Here is a 17,941-nt window from a genome sequence, read left to right as displayed (position 1 = left end):
AAGAAAGTTTATATACATATTGCTTGTTACTTAATGGCCATCCTTCCCTGAAAGTCTTACACTTTCTATTCTACTTTACACCAGTTTGATAAATCTCCCCCACTGACTTTAAAGGTGGACAATGCTGCTGGTAGAGGGGCTGCACGGTGGTATTTGGTGCTTCTAGAGTGTACTGTGTGCACTGCTTGGTAGTATTTGGATGTGGCATTGCCTGGTGTGACATGATCGTTTAGATAAACCCCAAGCTAAAAAATGGGTGGGACACCTGCTTATAAGGAACACTTCAAAGGAGTACCGAAGTTGAAAAGTCAAACCTCGAGAACAAGGATTTGACCCCTTTGTTTTGGTCAACTTCTGGCCAGGATGTGAGAAGGTTTTATATTTTACTTTTTTAATTCATTAGGTACCCCAGGGGATATATCCTCCTTAAAGAGGATGTACCACCAGGTACGTCCTCTTTACCCTGACACAGGGATAGAACGGCGCCGTGACGGGGAAGCCGGTGCCGCGGCCCGTTTTTCGAACCGCGGCCCGGTACCCCCGTACGAGGCCGTTCTTTCCACGGTTACCGGCCGGTGCTCAAACACTGGAGGCAGGCCGGCCCACCCCCAGTGGGAGGGAATACCCTCACCTCTATGAAGCGGCTGCGGCTTCCCTGTCACAGCGCTGTTCTATCCCTGTGTCAGGTTAAAGAGAACCAATCACGGAAGAAATTTAAAAAAATTTTATTTTCTAATTTAATGTAATTATTTATTTAATTAACATTTGTAAATACTTTTATTTATTTTTTCGGCCGCGTTTTTGTTTTTTTCACTTTTCAATTCACTGTCTCGCGCCGGCTCTTTTCAAAAGAGTCGGCTCGAGACAGGAAGCTCCCGTCATCCACAGCGGCAGCAATGCCGGCCGCCGCCATCTTGATTACGTCATTTGCGTTTCAGTGGTGGAACGCAAGTAGCGTAATCAAGATGGCGGCGGCCGGGCCGAACAAGAGGAACAGGTATAGTATAAGATACAGACTGCAACAGCAGTCTGTATCTTATACTTTACCTGATCCTCTTGTCCGTTGCAGTCTGATGCCGGGCGCCGCCATCTTGAATACGTCACTTGCGTTCCAGCGGTGGAACGCAAGCGACGTAATCAAGATGGCGGCGCCGGCCTTGCTGCAGCAAACAAGAGGAACAGGTAAAGTATAAGATACAGACTGCAAAGGCAATCTGTATCTTCATAAATAGACTGCCTTTACAGTCTGTAGCTTATACTTTACCTGATCCTCTTGTTCGGTGCTGGAAGGCCGGGCGACGCCATCTTGAATACGTCACTTGCGTTCCAGCGGTGAAACGCAAAGTGACGTCATCAAGATGGCGGCGCCCGGCCTTCGTTCAGCAAGCAAGAGAATTGGGTAAAGGGATAAGATACAGACTGCACAGGCAGTCTGTATCTTCTTAGATAGACTTAGGGAGAGATTTCCTTTGATAATAGGGATAGTGATTTTTAGGTGATTGGTCCTCTTTAAAGAGGATGTACCTGGTGGTACATCCTCTTTAAGCATTCAGAATGTGTACTAACAAATGGAACCACGATTACCTTAACAAGTAGTTCAGTCACTTCATAGTGGCCATATGAACAAGCATTGTGAAGTGGCACCAAATCTCTAGAGGCAAAAGGAAGAAATTACTACAATAAAACCATTGAAACATATATCTATATTTACATTATGGTTGAATAGATTTGTACCCCGAAGATGATGATGATAAATTGTTTTTAAATCAACTGGAGTTGGAAAGTTTAAAATTTTTAAATCTACTGTATGTACTGCAGGAAGTGGTATATTATTTCCAGTCTGATACAGTGCTATCAGCTGCCCCCTCTGTCCATGACCAGAGCAGTAGCAAATCCCCATAGAAAACCTCTACTGCTTTGGACAGTTCCTGTCACGGCCATTGATGGCAGCAGAGAGCAAATATACACCACTTCCTTCAGGACATACAGCAGCTGATAAGTAGTGAAGATTTTTTTTTTTAATAGAAGTAATTTACAAATCTGTATAACTTTCTGGCACCAGTTCATTTGGGAAAAAGATTTTGTCAGAAGAGTCAACCAATAGAATCAGTGCATCAGGAGTGAATTCTTCCAGCACAGGATGACACATTTGGTGCGTGTCCTGCAAGAGACCTGTCACACAGATTTTGCAGCCGTAGGGGGCGCAAACAAGCACCGATCAGCAAGATCTGCTTGTTTGCTCTGCCTTTACATGGGACGAGAAATCTAGCAGATGAGCTGTATGAACGATCCTCGTATTGCTCATGCAGCCCTGGAAACTGACAGCGCGGATATGTATATACCTGTGCTGTCAATTTCCAGATCACAAGTAGCAGTCTGTACTTACCAGCCACGCTGCTTGCGAATACAGCATCTGTCTCTCCGGTCCTTGTGGCTGTATCCTCAGTCCGATGACGGCCAGAGAAGGCGGGGCCTGAAGATACAGCTGCCACAAGGAGCAAAGAGACAGATGCTGGATCACAAGCAGTGTGGCTGGTATGTATAGACTGCTGCTTGTGATCTGGAGCACAGATATGTACATATTAAGTTCTGGGATATGTATATCTGTGCTTTTTCCCTTTATCTTTCTCGGCCGCACAAACCCTTGCTTACTCAGGCAGATATGCAGTAAGTAGAGGCTATGTGTGCACCCCCAACCCACTGTGGAAGTGGAGATTCAGAAACAGCAATTTTACAGCCTCTTAACTGAGACAAATAGGGGGGGAGCACTAAACATAACATGTAGCCATAATGTGGTAGGCTGACCACTACTAGCCTACAACATATGCACTTTTTACTATTTCAACCAGACTGAAACTAGAAGATTGTAAAAGATTGTCTCTGGAAGAGGCTGCATATAGATGCAGTACAACAGCAGAAAAGCAACTGCATCCATCACTGGTTAAGTATGAGAATCTTAACCATGAAAGGAAAAAAAATAAATAAATTAAAAAACAAAACAAAAAAGAATCTGCCAAGAAAACTTCTAGTCTAGACACCAATTTCTCAAACATATTTAGCAACAAATGGCTGTGTCTTAACTGATCAGCTTCCCACAGCATTCTGTACACTGACTTTCTGCAACTTTCTTGCATAATTTCTGGGACATAGCAAGGCAGATTTTTCAACCACACAAATAGGTGATAAGACATATGCTTGCTCTAAAAGCCACTGGAGATTCTTACGGCGGTTAGGCTTTCTATAGCCCAAAGGAAATGAGAAGAGATACCTATTTTTAGAGAGTCTTTGAGCATGTAATATATCAAAAGCATTATTTAAGTTATGAAACCCCATTGGGAATATCCATTTACAGATGAAAGAATCCAACATTAAACAAGGATGCCACGTGTCACAAGAAACCATCACTATATTAAATCCTCAATGTAGCCATACCCTTTATCCTTGGCATGTACATCTGCTCCATGCTGAAGTAACAGCTGTACGATTTTGACACGGTTATAGCCTGCCGCTAAGTGAAGCGGTGTTGACTGTAGATAGATTAAAAAAAATTAAGATATTAGGCAAAGGGTTAGACAAGTTTCCTTCAAGACAAGTAGCTTCAAGTCATCCTAAAACAGCCCAAACATCCCTCACTTGTTATATCCTGTGCCCCACACGGCACTGCCATCAATTATCTACAGTGACAATATGCAATACATGTATGTCACTGCTGCAGCTAATCACAGCACTCCAAAAGTCAGCCACACAGGCTAGCACCATGAAGCCAGTTATTTGCAAGTACAATCTGTCGCTGCTGCAGGGAAATAATATTTTGCAGAAACCATCAGTGCTGGGGCAGCACAGGATGTTGCACATACATGTCAAAACCAAAAATTGGTCAGGGTCTTAGTACTGAGCCCCCTCCAATTATTAGTAAAGTCAGGTGAAGCTTGCAGCAGAATGCTTCCCTTCCTGGCTGACCACCTGCTCCTTGTTGAATGAGACATGTACTATTATAAATCTACAAAAGTAGCCTTCTATAACCAGATGGACTAAGCGCCACGCAAAGTGCTAATGATTAGAGGGGGTCTCAGCAAATAGACCTTGACCAAGCTAAACTTACACTCAATTTACATGTCTATGTGACACAAGAAAACGAGAGAGAAGGAGGGACTTCACCTATATGGATCAAAGGTCTCAGCAGGTATAAAGTATATATTGTGTATTAAGTAAATGCACTCTGATTCAGACTAGTAAAAAAAAAAAAAAAAATACGCATAAATCCTTGTCCCTGCCTCAAAAGGCTCAATATTTGCTTGCTAGTTCTAACTGTTCTTAGTAAAGATTTTGGTGATTTACATCTGGCTGCATTCTTTCACTCAGTGTAAGCTTGACATTTTCTATTGCATTTTTTTTTCAACTTCCTCCTAATATATTGCTTGTTTCCATTTTTTTTAAGTGTAAAAAAAAAACCGGGGCATAGTTAACACTTTCCTGATTTTTAGATGCATAAACCTAGATGTGCCAAAACTGTGCCATACTTATCTCAGTGGTGCGTGCAGTGTGATCTATAACTAGTATGACAAAAGAATAATAATGTAGTGGAGTCTTTTACCTTTCTTCCATCACTGGCATGGGAATTAACATTCAGAGGTGTCAGCAGAGCCATCATTTTCTCCTCATTTCCACTTCTACAAAAACAAATATGTTTAGAATATAGATTACAAATAAATCAGTGCAAGTCATCACAGTAAACCATAGCAGTCTCTGCCAGTGGAGGTGTTGGTAATTTTTTATAATTTCCTTTGCAGTAGTGGCTGTAGGTAAAATGTAGTATTACATGATGGGCATTGTTTTAACTAGCTCTCCCCTATTTGCACTAACAGGAGATATGGGAAGGAGTGGGGGGGGGGTGGAGAAAAGATTTCATGACAACATACCGAGCACTTTCCAACAGCTCATCCTTCTTGTATTCCCCTAAAAAAATTAGACATGATAAGTGTTATAAACAATACAAGACAATGCAGCAATGCATTTTTCCAGCTCCAAAGGGGAATGGTTGCTGTGACTTCTGACGGGTAAGAAGCATGCTGTGTTTGGTGTTCCTATTAAAAACCATCACTGTAATTTACTCTACAGGAAATACTGCACATATTGAGGCAAAGCTGTCACCTAGTTTTACTTCAAAGTTTGAAAATTCAATAGAAAGATCTAAAGGACATCCCAGATAAACTTACAAGACTGAAAATCAGCAGAATGTCTGCATAGGGAGACAGACAAAGCAACCAATCCCTGTAAAGTTTTACCTGTCAGCACTGCTTTTGCTGATGGATCCGATAAATCCAAAGCTGTCCTGCTGTCTGTATTGCGGATTGTTGGATCTGCACCATGCTGAAGCAGCACTATAAAGAAGAAAATACACTTAACATTGTCAAATTAGATGAAGAGGATCAGTGCACTATGAATGATACTGAAAAAGGGGAAAATGAATGATAAAATCCTAAGCTAGAAACCAACCACGATCATGTTTAATTTATTTGCAACCTTGATAGGAGGGGGACAGACCCTTTAAGATTAAACAAATTCTTAGCTGAGAGGTTTGCTTTTAAGATGAATTATAGAATGAGCCTGTCTAAATGTAGGAATACTTGTGAGATCTACTAGACAAGTTGCGAAATATACTTTATGCTGCTGTATAGTATGCAGGTTATAGTATCAATAAAAGGTCTTCCTTTAAAACAGCTATATTTTATATTGCAATCTATTTTAGCCAAGTGAAACAGTCAACCAGTCCTTAGGAAATCCATCCTAACAATGATAAAATGTGGAGTTCACCCTTCACTCGTGTTTCACAGAAAAACATACCTATGCAGACATCTATCTTGCCCTTAATAGCTGCTTCATGGAGAGGGGTATAGTTCCAATTGTCACGGGCATTAGGATCAGCACCATGTCTCAGCAGGAGATTTACGACTTCAGCGTGGCCAAAAGAACAGGCATTGTGGAGAGGAATAAGACCACCATCGTCACGTGCATGGACATTGGCACCACTCTGCAGTAGATATTCCACAACGTCCTTCCGGCCAAATCCTTGGAGAGAAAGAAAAAACATATGTAGTCACATCAGCATTTTATATTTTACATATAGCTATAATCAACATAGGTTAACATTTGTGTAAGCTTACAGATACAGTGTTTCACTCATTCTGTGTGGATAAAATATAGCACAGGATTCCACTAGCATAGGCCCCTATCTGCAGAGCCTGTGGTTTATGCACTGCTTGACTTCACCTTACTTGAATTATTCTTGATAAGTAAAAGACTTCAGCTGTACTACAGGGTGAGTAATCCTATGTAGGCCATCAGTATGAGCAGGGATCATGAGGTTCGGAGCTCAAGGATCAGCTGGGGACCAGAGGAGACTCCTGGAAAGATTTCAGGTCAGAGCATCTTTGGGCGATTATAGAGGTCGTAACTCTGGACAAAACCTGAACTTCTCTTAATTATTATTTATATATTTAATATTAATATATATATATATATATATTATATATATTATTAGCTATCTGTCTCTCTCTCTCTATCTATCTTAGGGCTGGGCGATATGGCCAAAAAATAAAATCTCGATTTTTAAAATTTTTTGGATGATTCTCAATTTAAATCTCGAATTTTTTTTCTTTTTCCTAAATAAAAAGAACATTTTGCTCCCTGCAACGTCAGATATTATTTAAATGACGTTTGAGAGAACTGTATTGCTTCCCACTGTAACAGTGCTTTCTATGCCCCCATGTAGTATACAAGCCCCCTGTGTGCCCCCATGTAGTATAGGAGATATCTAGGTAGGGTGTAGTAGTGGATAAGGGGTGTGTAGTAGTGGAGTTATAGTGGATAAGGGGTGTGGTGGTACAGGTAAAAATGAGGGGTGCGGTGGTAGTACAGGTATAGGATGAGGGGTGTGGTAGTAGTAGTACAGGTATAGGATGAGGGGTGTAGCAGTAGTACTGGTATAGAATGAGGAGTGTGGTAGTAGTACTGGTATAGGATGAGGAGTGTGGTAGTAGTACTGGTATAGGATGAGGAGTGTGGTAGTAGTACTGGTATAGGATGAGGGGTGTGGTAGTAGTACTGGTATAGGATGAGGGGTGTGGTAGTAGTACAGGTATAGGATGAGGGGGGCGGTAGTAGTACAGGTATAGGATGAGGGGGGCAGTAGTAGTAGTACAGGTATAGGATGAGGGGGGCAGTAGTAGTAGTACAGGTATAGGATGAGGGGGGCAGTAGTAGTAGTACAGGTATAGGATGAGGGGGGCAGTAGTAGTACATTGGGGGTGACTGGGGGGAAACTGGGGAAACTGGGGCAGCTGGGGGTGACTGAGGCAGGAGTGCACATAGCCCTCCTCCTCTCCTCACCCCGGTACACATGCAGGTCCCTGGTCTCTGGAGGAGCCGAGGAAGCTGCAGGGAGTGTACAATAGGGTGATAGCGACGCTGCCATTACTGGAGCTGTACAGCGGGTTCGGGTGTCCCGCTGTACAGCTCCAGGACCCGCAGAGCCGATATCACCTTATTATACAGTCCCTGCAGCCTCCTCGGCTCCTCCAGAGACCGGGGGCCTGCATGTGCGGCCGAGAGGGGAGCGGGACGCTGTGTGTAAGGGGCGGGGGCAGGTCAGTCCCTCACTGCTCTTTTAAGCGGCTGGAGGCTGTTGCTGACTGCCCGCTCGCCCTGCACCTCGCCGCAGTTCCTGCTCGCCCGACACTGAGCGCCACAGCTCCCGGCACCTCACCGCAGCTTTTGCCCACCTTGCATATCGCCGCAGCGCCCGCCCGACACTCAGCGCCGCAGTTCTTGGCCGCCCCGACAACTCACCGCAGCTCCCGCCCGCCTTGCATACCGCCGGCCCGACACTCAGCGCCGCAGTTCCCGCTCGCCCCGACACTCCCGGCCGCACTGCCCGCAATAATTTTTGGTGAAAATCGAATTTGCGATTTTCAAAAAAAATCTAATCGATTCTAACATTCTGGGCGAATTAATCGAATGAATTCGATTAATCGCCCAGCCCTAATCTATCTATCTATCTATCTATCTATCTATCTATCTATCTATCTATCTATCTATCTATATATATATAAATAAAATAATTAGTACAGTCACAAGTAAATACACTGCAAACACTGAAATTACACTGCGTGTGTATGTGAAACCCCCCCTATACATGCACATTTTATAAATAGAGAACTTCTTTCAAGGGGGGGACATTTCACAGAATTACACCATGTAAAAGTGAATTTTAACGCTTCATGCGATCATCAGTAACTAGTAGAACACACGCATTATTCGACCTCTAATATATTTGCACACTGACCAATACTTAGGGCTGTATTATTGCCAATCTGCTAGATCCAGCAGATTACTGCGTCGTGTAATAGGGCCCTTAAGGGGTACACCAGCGTGGGGGCACTTTTGCGCTGGGACCGGGGACGAGGTGGCCAAGGGAAAAGATGTCCACTCACCTCCCCGGTTCCAGCGGCGGGTCCCGCATCGCTGCGCTCCGGTGCCCGGCCGCTTCCGGGTGTCTGACGCGGGCCCGAGACGTGATGTCTCAGGTCCGCTCAGCCACTCAGTGAAGGAGGCGGGATCCATGGGAGGATGATGGCAGGGGGATGCTCAGTGTCCCTCCAGTGCTCTGTGTCCCTCAGTGTCCCCCTGCCATCATCCTCTCCAGCAGCCACAGCCCGCACAGCTCTGGCAGTCGGGTCGTGACATCACCATTTTAGCCAGGAAGTGAAGCCTTGATGCAGTAGTAAGTGCAGGGAAAAAAAGCACTTTATAAGCATTTCCCGTAATAAGTGTATTTTGGTAATTTGTATAACTTTTGGGGGGAAATACAATACTTTAATAAAACTTTCACCGGACTTCTCCTTTGAACATATTTAAGAATTTTTGGTGACATTTTTGCTAATTTTCATTATTTTATCTATATTATAAAATAATCCTATAATCTTAGGCCTCATTCACACGATCTGTGCCCCGATCTGAAGGAGGATCACGGCACTGATCCCCGAGCAGTGCAGCCTCCCTGGCACGGATCCCCTGGAGGTGTAGCCCTGCCACCGCAGAGATGACAGGAGCGCATAAGGTGCACTCCTGTTATGGCATCTGACTATTCACCTACTCCCCTGTGCAGGCCTGCCTACACACGCTCACCGGAAGTGGCCTGGACTACACTGCCAGGGGAAGGCGGCGGCATAGTCCAGGGGGGGTTGTGAATGCAGCCTTACATTTTTCATTTTCACCACTGGGGCTAAAACTAAGCTGAGACTTCCTGTTCTGTCTGTGGTGATAAGAGGAGTGCTGCTGTAAAGTTATCTGTACAGCAGTGCAGCGACATGCGACACCAGTAGATAGAGGAGACAATAGCAGCTCCCAGTGAAATGACCTCTTCAAAAGGTGACAAAATACTGTTACTAATGTTAAAGGAGAACTTTGGCCAAAAATCTTTTTAATATGGTATTACATAAGCAAAGTTAGACAAGTTCCTAATATACACCAAATTATGAGAAATGCACATATAGTGCTATTTCCCTTAATTTAGTAGATCAGGCAGCTTCAATTTCTCTAAAAAACTGTGACAACGCAAATTGGGTGTAATTTACATGAAGTGTCCAGCAGTATAAAAAGTCTATGTCTTTAGTGAGAGGATTTTTTTTTTTTACAGTACAAAATCCTTTGATTTTTATGGATTAATTTGGGGAGCAAGGACACTTGCATCTCCCTTTCTCCCTCCCTGTGCTGCCGATAACAAGCAGTCACACCAGGAGAGAGGGAGATGAACGGCACTGAGTTGGGAGGGAAAGAGGTGCCCATGCATCTACCTACCCCCTCCCTCCCTGCATGGTGCCAGATACATGCGGTACTACTACTCCTCCCATCATCTGCTCATACTATGATCGCTCCTGACCCGTGGTCAGCCTGCACAGCGTGGGAGGGATATAGGTGCCCATGCATCTAACTACCTTTGCCCCCATCCCTCGCCGTGTGGGCTGAGCACGTCAGGTGAGCTCATAGTTTGAGCAGATGATGAGGAGTAGTACAGTGTGCATCTGGCTCAAAGCACCGTGCAGGGAGGGAGGGGGGAGGTAGTAAGTAATAAGGCTAGGTGATGTGATTTTACCTACTTGCACTGAACCTATATGACTACACCTATATATACACTGCCCTCTGAACTAGGAGATGATCAGAGCTTGACAGAGAGATGGTTTGGAAGAAGGAAAGGAATGCTGGCAGCACATCAATGAGCACAGCTCCTTGAAAATTATCATTGTAGTCACAATACAGAAGGAAAAGAAAGGCAGTAATCTATAAACAATTTATGGTAAATAACACGTTGTGCTAGCTGGACTGCGCAGAACAGGAAACTGCTACCATTTATGGACTGACCTACCAGAGTGTGACATGTATGTGTCTTGTGACTTGGAACCCCGCCTGTATTGAATGTTTTCATATTTCATATGAATACACAACGCATGAGTAGTGCCACCCCATTTTCTGTCTTTAAAAGTTAACACAAATTAATAAAGGGGGCGCTTCCCAAACTTACATTACTGATACGCAAGTCAGATGTCTGTGTCCGTGATTTTAAGGTTTAAGCAGAACTGCAGCTGCTATATAGATATATCTGAAACCATCTTGTCTCCATAGAGGCAGGTCAACATCTAAATTTAGTCTTTTAATTTTATGCACAGGCACCTTTCTCTCCAGATGAGACAGGAAACCTAAACGGAGGTGTGGAAAGGGGTGTCAAGCTTTTATCTTCACAGGTTTCCTGTCCTGCGGCGGGAAGGCCTCTCATTGGGCGTAAAGATAAACTTAGGTGACACATGCTCTTTAACATTAGGGCCCATCCAAACCATTAAACAGCCCCCAGCCATTACTCCATCACAAAACTTCACGTTGGCACTTGCACTAAGCTGGTAACCACCAAACGTGATTGTCTGCCAGACAGTGAAGTGATTCATTCATTCATGTTTACCAGCAATGACGGGCTCTGTGCCACTTTTGCTAGCGCTTATTATTTGTTCACAGTGAGCTAAGGTGTGTGTCAATATTGCTTCCAGTAGCTTAACAGGAGGGAAACATCCAGTGCAACTCAGGAACAAATAAGACATAAGGCACTGTACTAGAGGACAGCGAGTGTACAATTATTTCAATCAGTTAAAGTGATTGTAAACAAAAATTCTACATCCCTGATATAACCAGATCCTCTGAAATCTGCTTGGGTATACTATATACACAAAGTAGTAAATATTTAACAGGGTAGTTGAATTCATGTAGGCAATTAGGCAACTAAAGTGATCAATGAGTCACAATAGACAAAAACATTCCTCAGGACAAAAGGAAAACCTAATGGCTATTGATTTTAGTGACCTCTGAGTAACTTAACACAGATCTATTCTCACTTCACTTGTGGAAGATAATTCTTGTCACCAGCCATGACAACTGAGGGGAGAGGAGAAGAGGAAGAAGCGAGAGAAACCAGCTAGGGCCCTATTACACAGGGCGGCTATGGTCAAACAGGCCAACAAACATGTTTATTCTGACATTCAAAGAATCATCGGTAGCCAGCCGCGCATCTCGGCAGAGCTTCTATATTCCAGTCCTCATGGCCACCAACAGGTCATGATTTGAGGATTTCCTTAGTATTTTACAGGTGATAAAACCTGATGCACTGAGTATAATTGTATCACATTCTTTGTATGGGATATCCTCAAAACATGACCTGCAGGTGGGCCACGAGGACAAGAATTGAGAAGCACTGTACTAAGGGATGATTGGCGCAAAGGGCTGCACAATAGTTGGGCCTTTGTAACAGGCTCTGTAAAAAAACACCTATCTGCAAGATCAACACTCAAGATCAGTAGCAATGCATCATTTAAAGCAAATGTACCATTCCCCTAACTTTTTTTTTTTTATATGACCTGGTCGGCGCCAGCGTCTAGATCCCAGTGGCACCATCAATTTTCCACCATCTGCGCTGGCTTCTTGACATGCAAACAGAGCTGCTTGGGTGCACTACTGGCAAGAAAAATCAATGGCACCATCAGGATCTATGTGCCAGCACCAACAAAGTCATAAGTAAAAAAAAAAAAATTAGGGAAGTGGTACTTTCATTTATTTTTATTTGTTCACCTTAATTTTAATGCATTTTTTACCACATTCTACCAAAGGAGACATTCTATAAACCCATACACTGCACAAAGGATTTTCTAGGAACGAACACTAAAGTAGAGCGTTAGGACCTTTTCCCACAGACCAACCTGAAAGTATTAACCAGTGCAGATCATTCGCAGAGCCATTAAGAGTCCCCCTAGCAATGATTTTATGGGCTGCACCAAACATTCGACCAATGACGGGTGAGCATTTTCTTACTCACTGGTTAATCTCTGGCCGAACAAATAACCAGCCAGTGTAAAAGGGCCTTAAAATTGACCCAGATAAGAAAAAAAAAACCTGAATCCTGACATTCCTTATATAGGGACAGAATCCTCATATTCCGGATATTTACTCGTCAACATGAAGAATTGTCACATAACGCGGCAATAAGCTCTAGAGAAAGCACTAGAGTCTCACATAGCTCCCCATATGAGCCTTATCTATCTTGCTTGACAGCAGCTCAAACAAAGAATCACCAGAAGAGGCTTCAAGGCATTTAACAAAAACTAAAGGAAGTATTTACCTACATTGTAAAATGACACTCTCTTCATCTAAGGAGTGGTTCCTCTGTGAACAGCCCCCATCTCAATACCCAAGATGGTGGATACAGAGAGTCAATAAGCACTGCTAGATTACTATGGACCAGACCTGGATTGGGTTCTCTTGATAGTTCTGAACAATGAGCACTGGGTTTCCTGCAGAGGCCGTATAAAAAACGTAAATGTGCATAAAAAAAAAACACTTTATATATCAGAGTGTGTTTTCAGACAGTCTCACCGGACTGTAGGGAACACAACTAACCGAACTGGACGGCGCAGAGACATACCTTCCTCCTCAGTGTCTGCTGTGCAATAGGGACATATCAGCAGGTTAGATTAATCTAACATGCTGATAGGTAGTGGAAGACTTAAAAAAGACTGTGGTCCCCCCACCTCTTGTCTCCTACACTACAAATGGTTTTTACATTTCATATCATTCTTTGGAACAGTTTTATAGCAAAGATCAAAAACCTGTTTTATTTTCTCCTTTAAAAACAAATCCTGACAGGACTACTAAGGGATACAGTGCGAGTCCTGCCGCCAACGCCATCCACACAGAAACTGATAGCCTTCTCTATACACATGGATTCAGGAAAAAATGTCAAGCAAAAATTTACTGTCTTCAGGTAGAACGGTAGATATCCCCTAACACCATTGCCTAATGAGAGAGGGGGGGGGGGGGTACCCACAGGAACACCTTTTGCAGCAGGGCTAAGGATTTATTAAAACCAATAAAGTAATCCTGATGATGGGGTATTCCTAACTGGCATCATTATCCCCTATTCCAACAACAAGCTGATTGGTGGGGGTCTGACCACTGAATGAAGGGAGCTCTGCTGGAGATCTATTCACTCTCTATGGGATAGCACTGAGCTGGCCACTGCTTAGAAGACCCATAGGATGAATGGAGCAGAACTTGCTCTGGATCTGCAGTAGAAGTCCATGGGTCTGATGAACATAGTGGTTTTTAAAGAGGTAAGTGGTTTTTAAAGAGGTAATTCAGCAATCAACTGGTTCCAGAACTTATCAGCTGCTATATGTCCTGTAGGAAGTGTCGTGTTCTTTCCAGTCTGGACAGCAGGGGGTTTGCTACTGCTCTGGACAGTTCCTGACATGGACACAGGTGGCAGCAGAGTGCACTAGAATGGAAAGGGGTGTATGAGGTAGGCTCAGGAGCCGAGCCCCCAACCACCACCAATAGCCAGCCTGGAGTGATCCCCTATGTCAGCTGTATTTACCTACAGCTGCCATTAGTGATCTAGTCTTACAGCCAGACATAGAAAAGGATTAATGAAATGTGAAAAAAACACTAAACATATTTGGTATTGCCATGTGTGGTACTGTGCAAACAACATAAATATGTTATTTATCCTGCAGGAGACCGGTGAAGTATGGCAGATGAAGACCTGAAGAATAGAGAGAACACCTCTGTATTACCACATGGTAACAATTTTTTCAACTTTATCTCAAACTACTTTCATTATTTTTTTTTTTGCAGTATTTTTATGTAAATTGGAGGGTGTCAGTACAAAGCACAATTGTTCCCACAAAAAAATGTAGATGAAAACATAAAAGTTATGAGTCTTAGAAAATGGGGAGGAGAAACAAAAAACCTAAAAGATTTCCAGTGTGGTTTATGGGGTAAATGTTAAAGGAGGACTCCACCCAAAATAATTTTTGCATTAACTAATAGCCCACCCATAGCTTACTATCTTTCCAATATAAAAAATGATTGCTTCTGCACCGCTTTGCTGCTTACTAAGTAGACTCACCCCCTCTGGATGCATAAAATCATCTAAACTGAGTCCTCTCCATCTCCCTCCTGGCTGCCACCTTCTGAGACGTGGATCACATGTCCTCCATCTTTGCTATTGGCTGGGATGTAAGAACTAACCCGGCCCATGGACCAATACAGAACACTGATACCGCTGCTAACCCAGCCCACTGATCCACGTCTCTGGTGGGAAGGGGGGCAGAGGAAGGAGTGCCTAGACTGCCCGATCAGGACCCATGTACATCTCCCCTGTTCTCACTCACCCCCGGCCACTCATCTGACATACCCCTTTATGTATTGTCAGGCAGAAAGGTATCGCTATCCTAGAGAAGGCGGCTCAGTGACAACCAGCATGTCCTGACACATCTGCACAAGATCAGGATGAATGTGCGCAGGCGGCTGGATCCACACCGCATTTGGGGTTTTCATTTGGATGTTTATAAACATGCAGCCGGCTATGATCTATGAGACCACTGGCTGCACAACCCACTCTCTGCATCTGGTTCACTTATACATCTGTAACCTTTAAAGAGTATGGACCACATACAAAATAGCAGTGTGAACACAGCCTCAACAGCAGACCTGCTTCATAGGGCTGTGATCAATACTTGTAGATGCTGTAGTGGCGGACATGTCACCCAGCTTTACCGAGCACAGATCAGGTGACTACATCCGGCTGCCAGCATTCATCCTTCATTCACACCGTGCGGCAGTCATCATGACTTGTATGGAGGAGTCGGGCCTGAGATGTGCGGCCTAATGACACCGCCCCCGAACATGTCCTGTAACCACCCACTCCTCACTCCCCTGCACCCCACCCCTCCTCCACCTCGCTCCCCCGAAGCCCCGCACCCCTCTCCTCCCCCGGAGCCCCGCACCCCTCTCCTCCACCGGAGCCCCGCACCCCTCTCCTCCATCTCGCTCCCCCGGGGCCCCCCACCCCTCTCCTCCTCCTCGCTCCCCCGGGGCCCCCCACCCCTCTCCTCCTCCTCGCTCCCCCGGGGCCCCCCACCCCTCTCCTCGCTCCCCCGGGCCCCCCACTCCTCTCCTCGCTCCTCCGGGGCCCCCCACCCCTCTCCTCCTAGTCGCTCCCCCGGGGGCCCCGCACCCCCTCCTCCCTCCCCCGGGGCCCCGCACCCCCCCTTCTCCTCGCTCCCCCAGGGCCCCGCACCCCTCTCCTCCTCCTCGCTCCCCCGCACCCCTCCCTCTCCTCCTCGCTTCCCTGGAGCCCTGCTCCCCCGCACCCCTCTTTCTCCTCCTCCTCCTCGCTCCCCCGCACCCCTCCCTCTCCTCCTCGCTCCCCCGCACCCCTCCCTCTCCTCCTCCTCCTCCTCCTCGCTCCCCCGCACCCCTCCCTCTCCTCCTCCTCGCTCCCCCGCACCCCTCCCTCTCCTCCTCGCTCCCCCGCACCCCTCCCTCTCCTCCTCGCTCCCCCGCACCCCTCCCTCTCCTCCTCGCTCCCCCGCACCCCTCCCTCTCCTCCTCCTCCTCCTCCTCGCTCCCCCGCACCCCTCCCTCTCCTCCTCCTCGCTCCCCCGCACCCCTCCCTCTCCTCCTCCTCGCTCCCCCGCACCCCTCCCTCTCCTCCTCGCTCCCCCGCACCCCTCCCTCTCCTCCTCGCTCCCCCGCACCCCTCCCTCTCCTCCTCGCTCCCCCGCACCCCTCCCTCTCCTCCTCGCTCCCCCGCACCCCTCCCTCTCCTCCTCGCTCCCCCGCACCCCTCCCTCTCCTCCTCGCTCCCCCGCACCCCTCCCTCTCCTCCTCGCTCCCCCCGCACCCCTCCCTCTCCTCCTCGCTCCCCCGCACCCCTCCCTCTCCTCCTCGCTCCCCCGCACCCCTCCCTCTCCTCCTCGCTCCCCCCGCACCCCTCCCTCTCCTCCTCGCTCCCCCGCACCCCTCCCTCTCCTCCTCGCTCCCCCGCACCCCTCCCTCTCCTCCTCGCTCCCCCGCACCCCTCCTCCTCGCTCCCCCGCACCCCTCCCTCTCCTCCTCGCTCCCCCGCACCCCTCCCTCTCCTCCTCGCTCCCCCGCACCCCTCCCTCTCCTCCTCCTCCTCGCTCCCCTCCCTCTCCTCCTCCTCCTCGCTCCCCTCCCTCTCCTCCTCCTCGCTCCCCTCCCTCTCCTCCTCGCTCCCCCGCACCCCTCCCTCTCCTCCTCCTCCTCCTCGCTCCCCTCCCTCTCCTCCTCCTCCTCGCTCCCCTCCCTCTCCTCCTCCTCCTCGCTCCCCTCCCTCTCCTCCTCCTCCTCCTCGCTCCCCCGCACCCCTCCCTCTCCTCCTCCTCCTCGCTCCCCTCCCTCTCCTCCTCCTCCTCGCTCCCCTCCCTCTCCTCCTCCTCCTCGCTCCCCTCCCTCTCCTCCTCCTCCTCCTCGCTCCCCCCCCTCTCCTCCTCCTCCTCGCTCCCCCCCCTCTCCTCCTCCTCCTCGCTCCCCCGCACCCCTCCCTCTCCTCCTCCTCGCTCCCCTCCCTCTCCTCCTCGCTCCCCCGCACCCCTCCCTCTCCTCCTCGCTCCCCCGCACCCCTCCCTCTCCTCCTCCTCGCTCCCCCGCACCCCTCCCTCTCCTCCTCCTCGCTCCCCCGCACCCCTCCCTCTCCTCCTCCTCGCTCCCCCGCACCCCTCCCTCTCCTCCTCGCTCCCCCGCACCCCTCCCTCTCCTCCTCCTCGCTCCCCCGGGCGCGTCCCTTACCTGCAGCAAAGTGCAGCGGGGTGGACTTCCTGCCGGCGGTGTCCCGGCTGTTCACGTTGTCGGTGCTGACCAGCTTCCTCACCCGCTCCACGTCACCGTTCCTACAGGCCTCGAACAGCTCCCGGGCCGGCTCCCCGCTTCCTCCGGTATCCCCGTGGGAGGTGGCAGAGCCCAGGGCCCCGGCGCAGCGGCGGCCTGACATCCTCCACCAGCAGCAGTCCCCTCCCGTGTGCCCGGACGAGGAGGAAAGAGGAGCCGTGGCCGGGGTACCGTGAAAAGCCTGGGCTCCCAGGCCGCAGCCCCCCTTACTGACGCCCGGGCGCGTCACCGACACCCGGAGGCCATCACCGGGGGACTCTGCGCGCACCTGGCCCCCGCGAGTCGCCGTGTCGTCCACCGGTTTGGGCCCCGTCTCAGCTGTCAGTACGCTCCATTCCCCCTAGCGATACGACCTCTAGAGCCCTATGGACATGAAGGACATAGTCCGGTCCTGAGACAGAACGGACAACTGAACGGCAAGCCTGCGACAGGCTTCCGCTGTCACGTGACGTGGGGGCTGAGAAAACACAGGCGGTGCGCGTTCACGGGGGGCGCATACCTACACATGGCCCGCGCACGTTGCCGCCGGCCCCGCCCTCATCCTGGGCTCCGGACGTGTGTCCTTCCCCTAGAGACGAGTACATCACATGACCCTAGTGGGCCGCATGCGCAGTAGTGATGGGAAATCTAGTTCGTTTTGGTGATTAGTTCA

The 17,941-nt window shown here is 48.0% G+C and overlaps 1 protein-coding gene across 1 annotated transcript in view; it reads right to left on the bottom strand.

Annotated features, from left to right (window-relative positions):
- The window catches only part of TNKS2 (tankyrase 2), a 47,468-nt gene extending 29,850 nt beyond the window's left edge, over positions 1–17,618 (bottom strand). The window contains exons 1-7 of the mRNA XM_069980378.1: positions 17,191–17,618; positions 5,845–6,069; positions 5,286–5,381; positions 4,920–4,956; positions 4,595–4,670; positions 3,433–3,527; positions 1,585–1,651 (exon numbers count right to left, since the gene is read on the bottom strand). Of these exons, the coding sequence (XP_069836479.1) occupies positions 1,585–1,651; positions 3,433–3,527; positions 4,595–4,670; positions 4,920–4,956; positions 5,286–5,381; positions 5,845–6,069; positions 17,191–17,392 (798 nt within the window). The 5' untranslated portion in view covers positions 17,393–17,618. The remainder of the gene's footprint in view (positions 1–1,584; positions 1,652–3,432; positions 3,528–4,594; positions 4,671–4,919; positions 4,957–5,285; positions 5,382–5,844; positions 6,070–17,190) is intronic.
- Positions 17,619–17,941: the final 323 nt, after the last annotated feature.

Source organism: Dendropsophus ebraccatus, chromosome 8, assembly GCF_027789765.1.
Source record: "Dendropsophus ebraccatus isolate aDenEbr1 chromosome 8, aDenEbr1.pat, whole genome shotgun sequence".
Lineage (NCBI taxonomy): Eukaryota > Metazoa > Chordata > Amphibia > Anura > Hylidae > Dendropsophus > Dendropsophus ebraccatus.
Note: the sequence above shows the minus strand (reverse complement) of the source record. Positions and strands in the feature narration are given on the sequence as shown.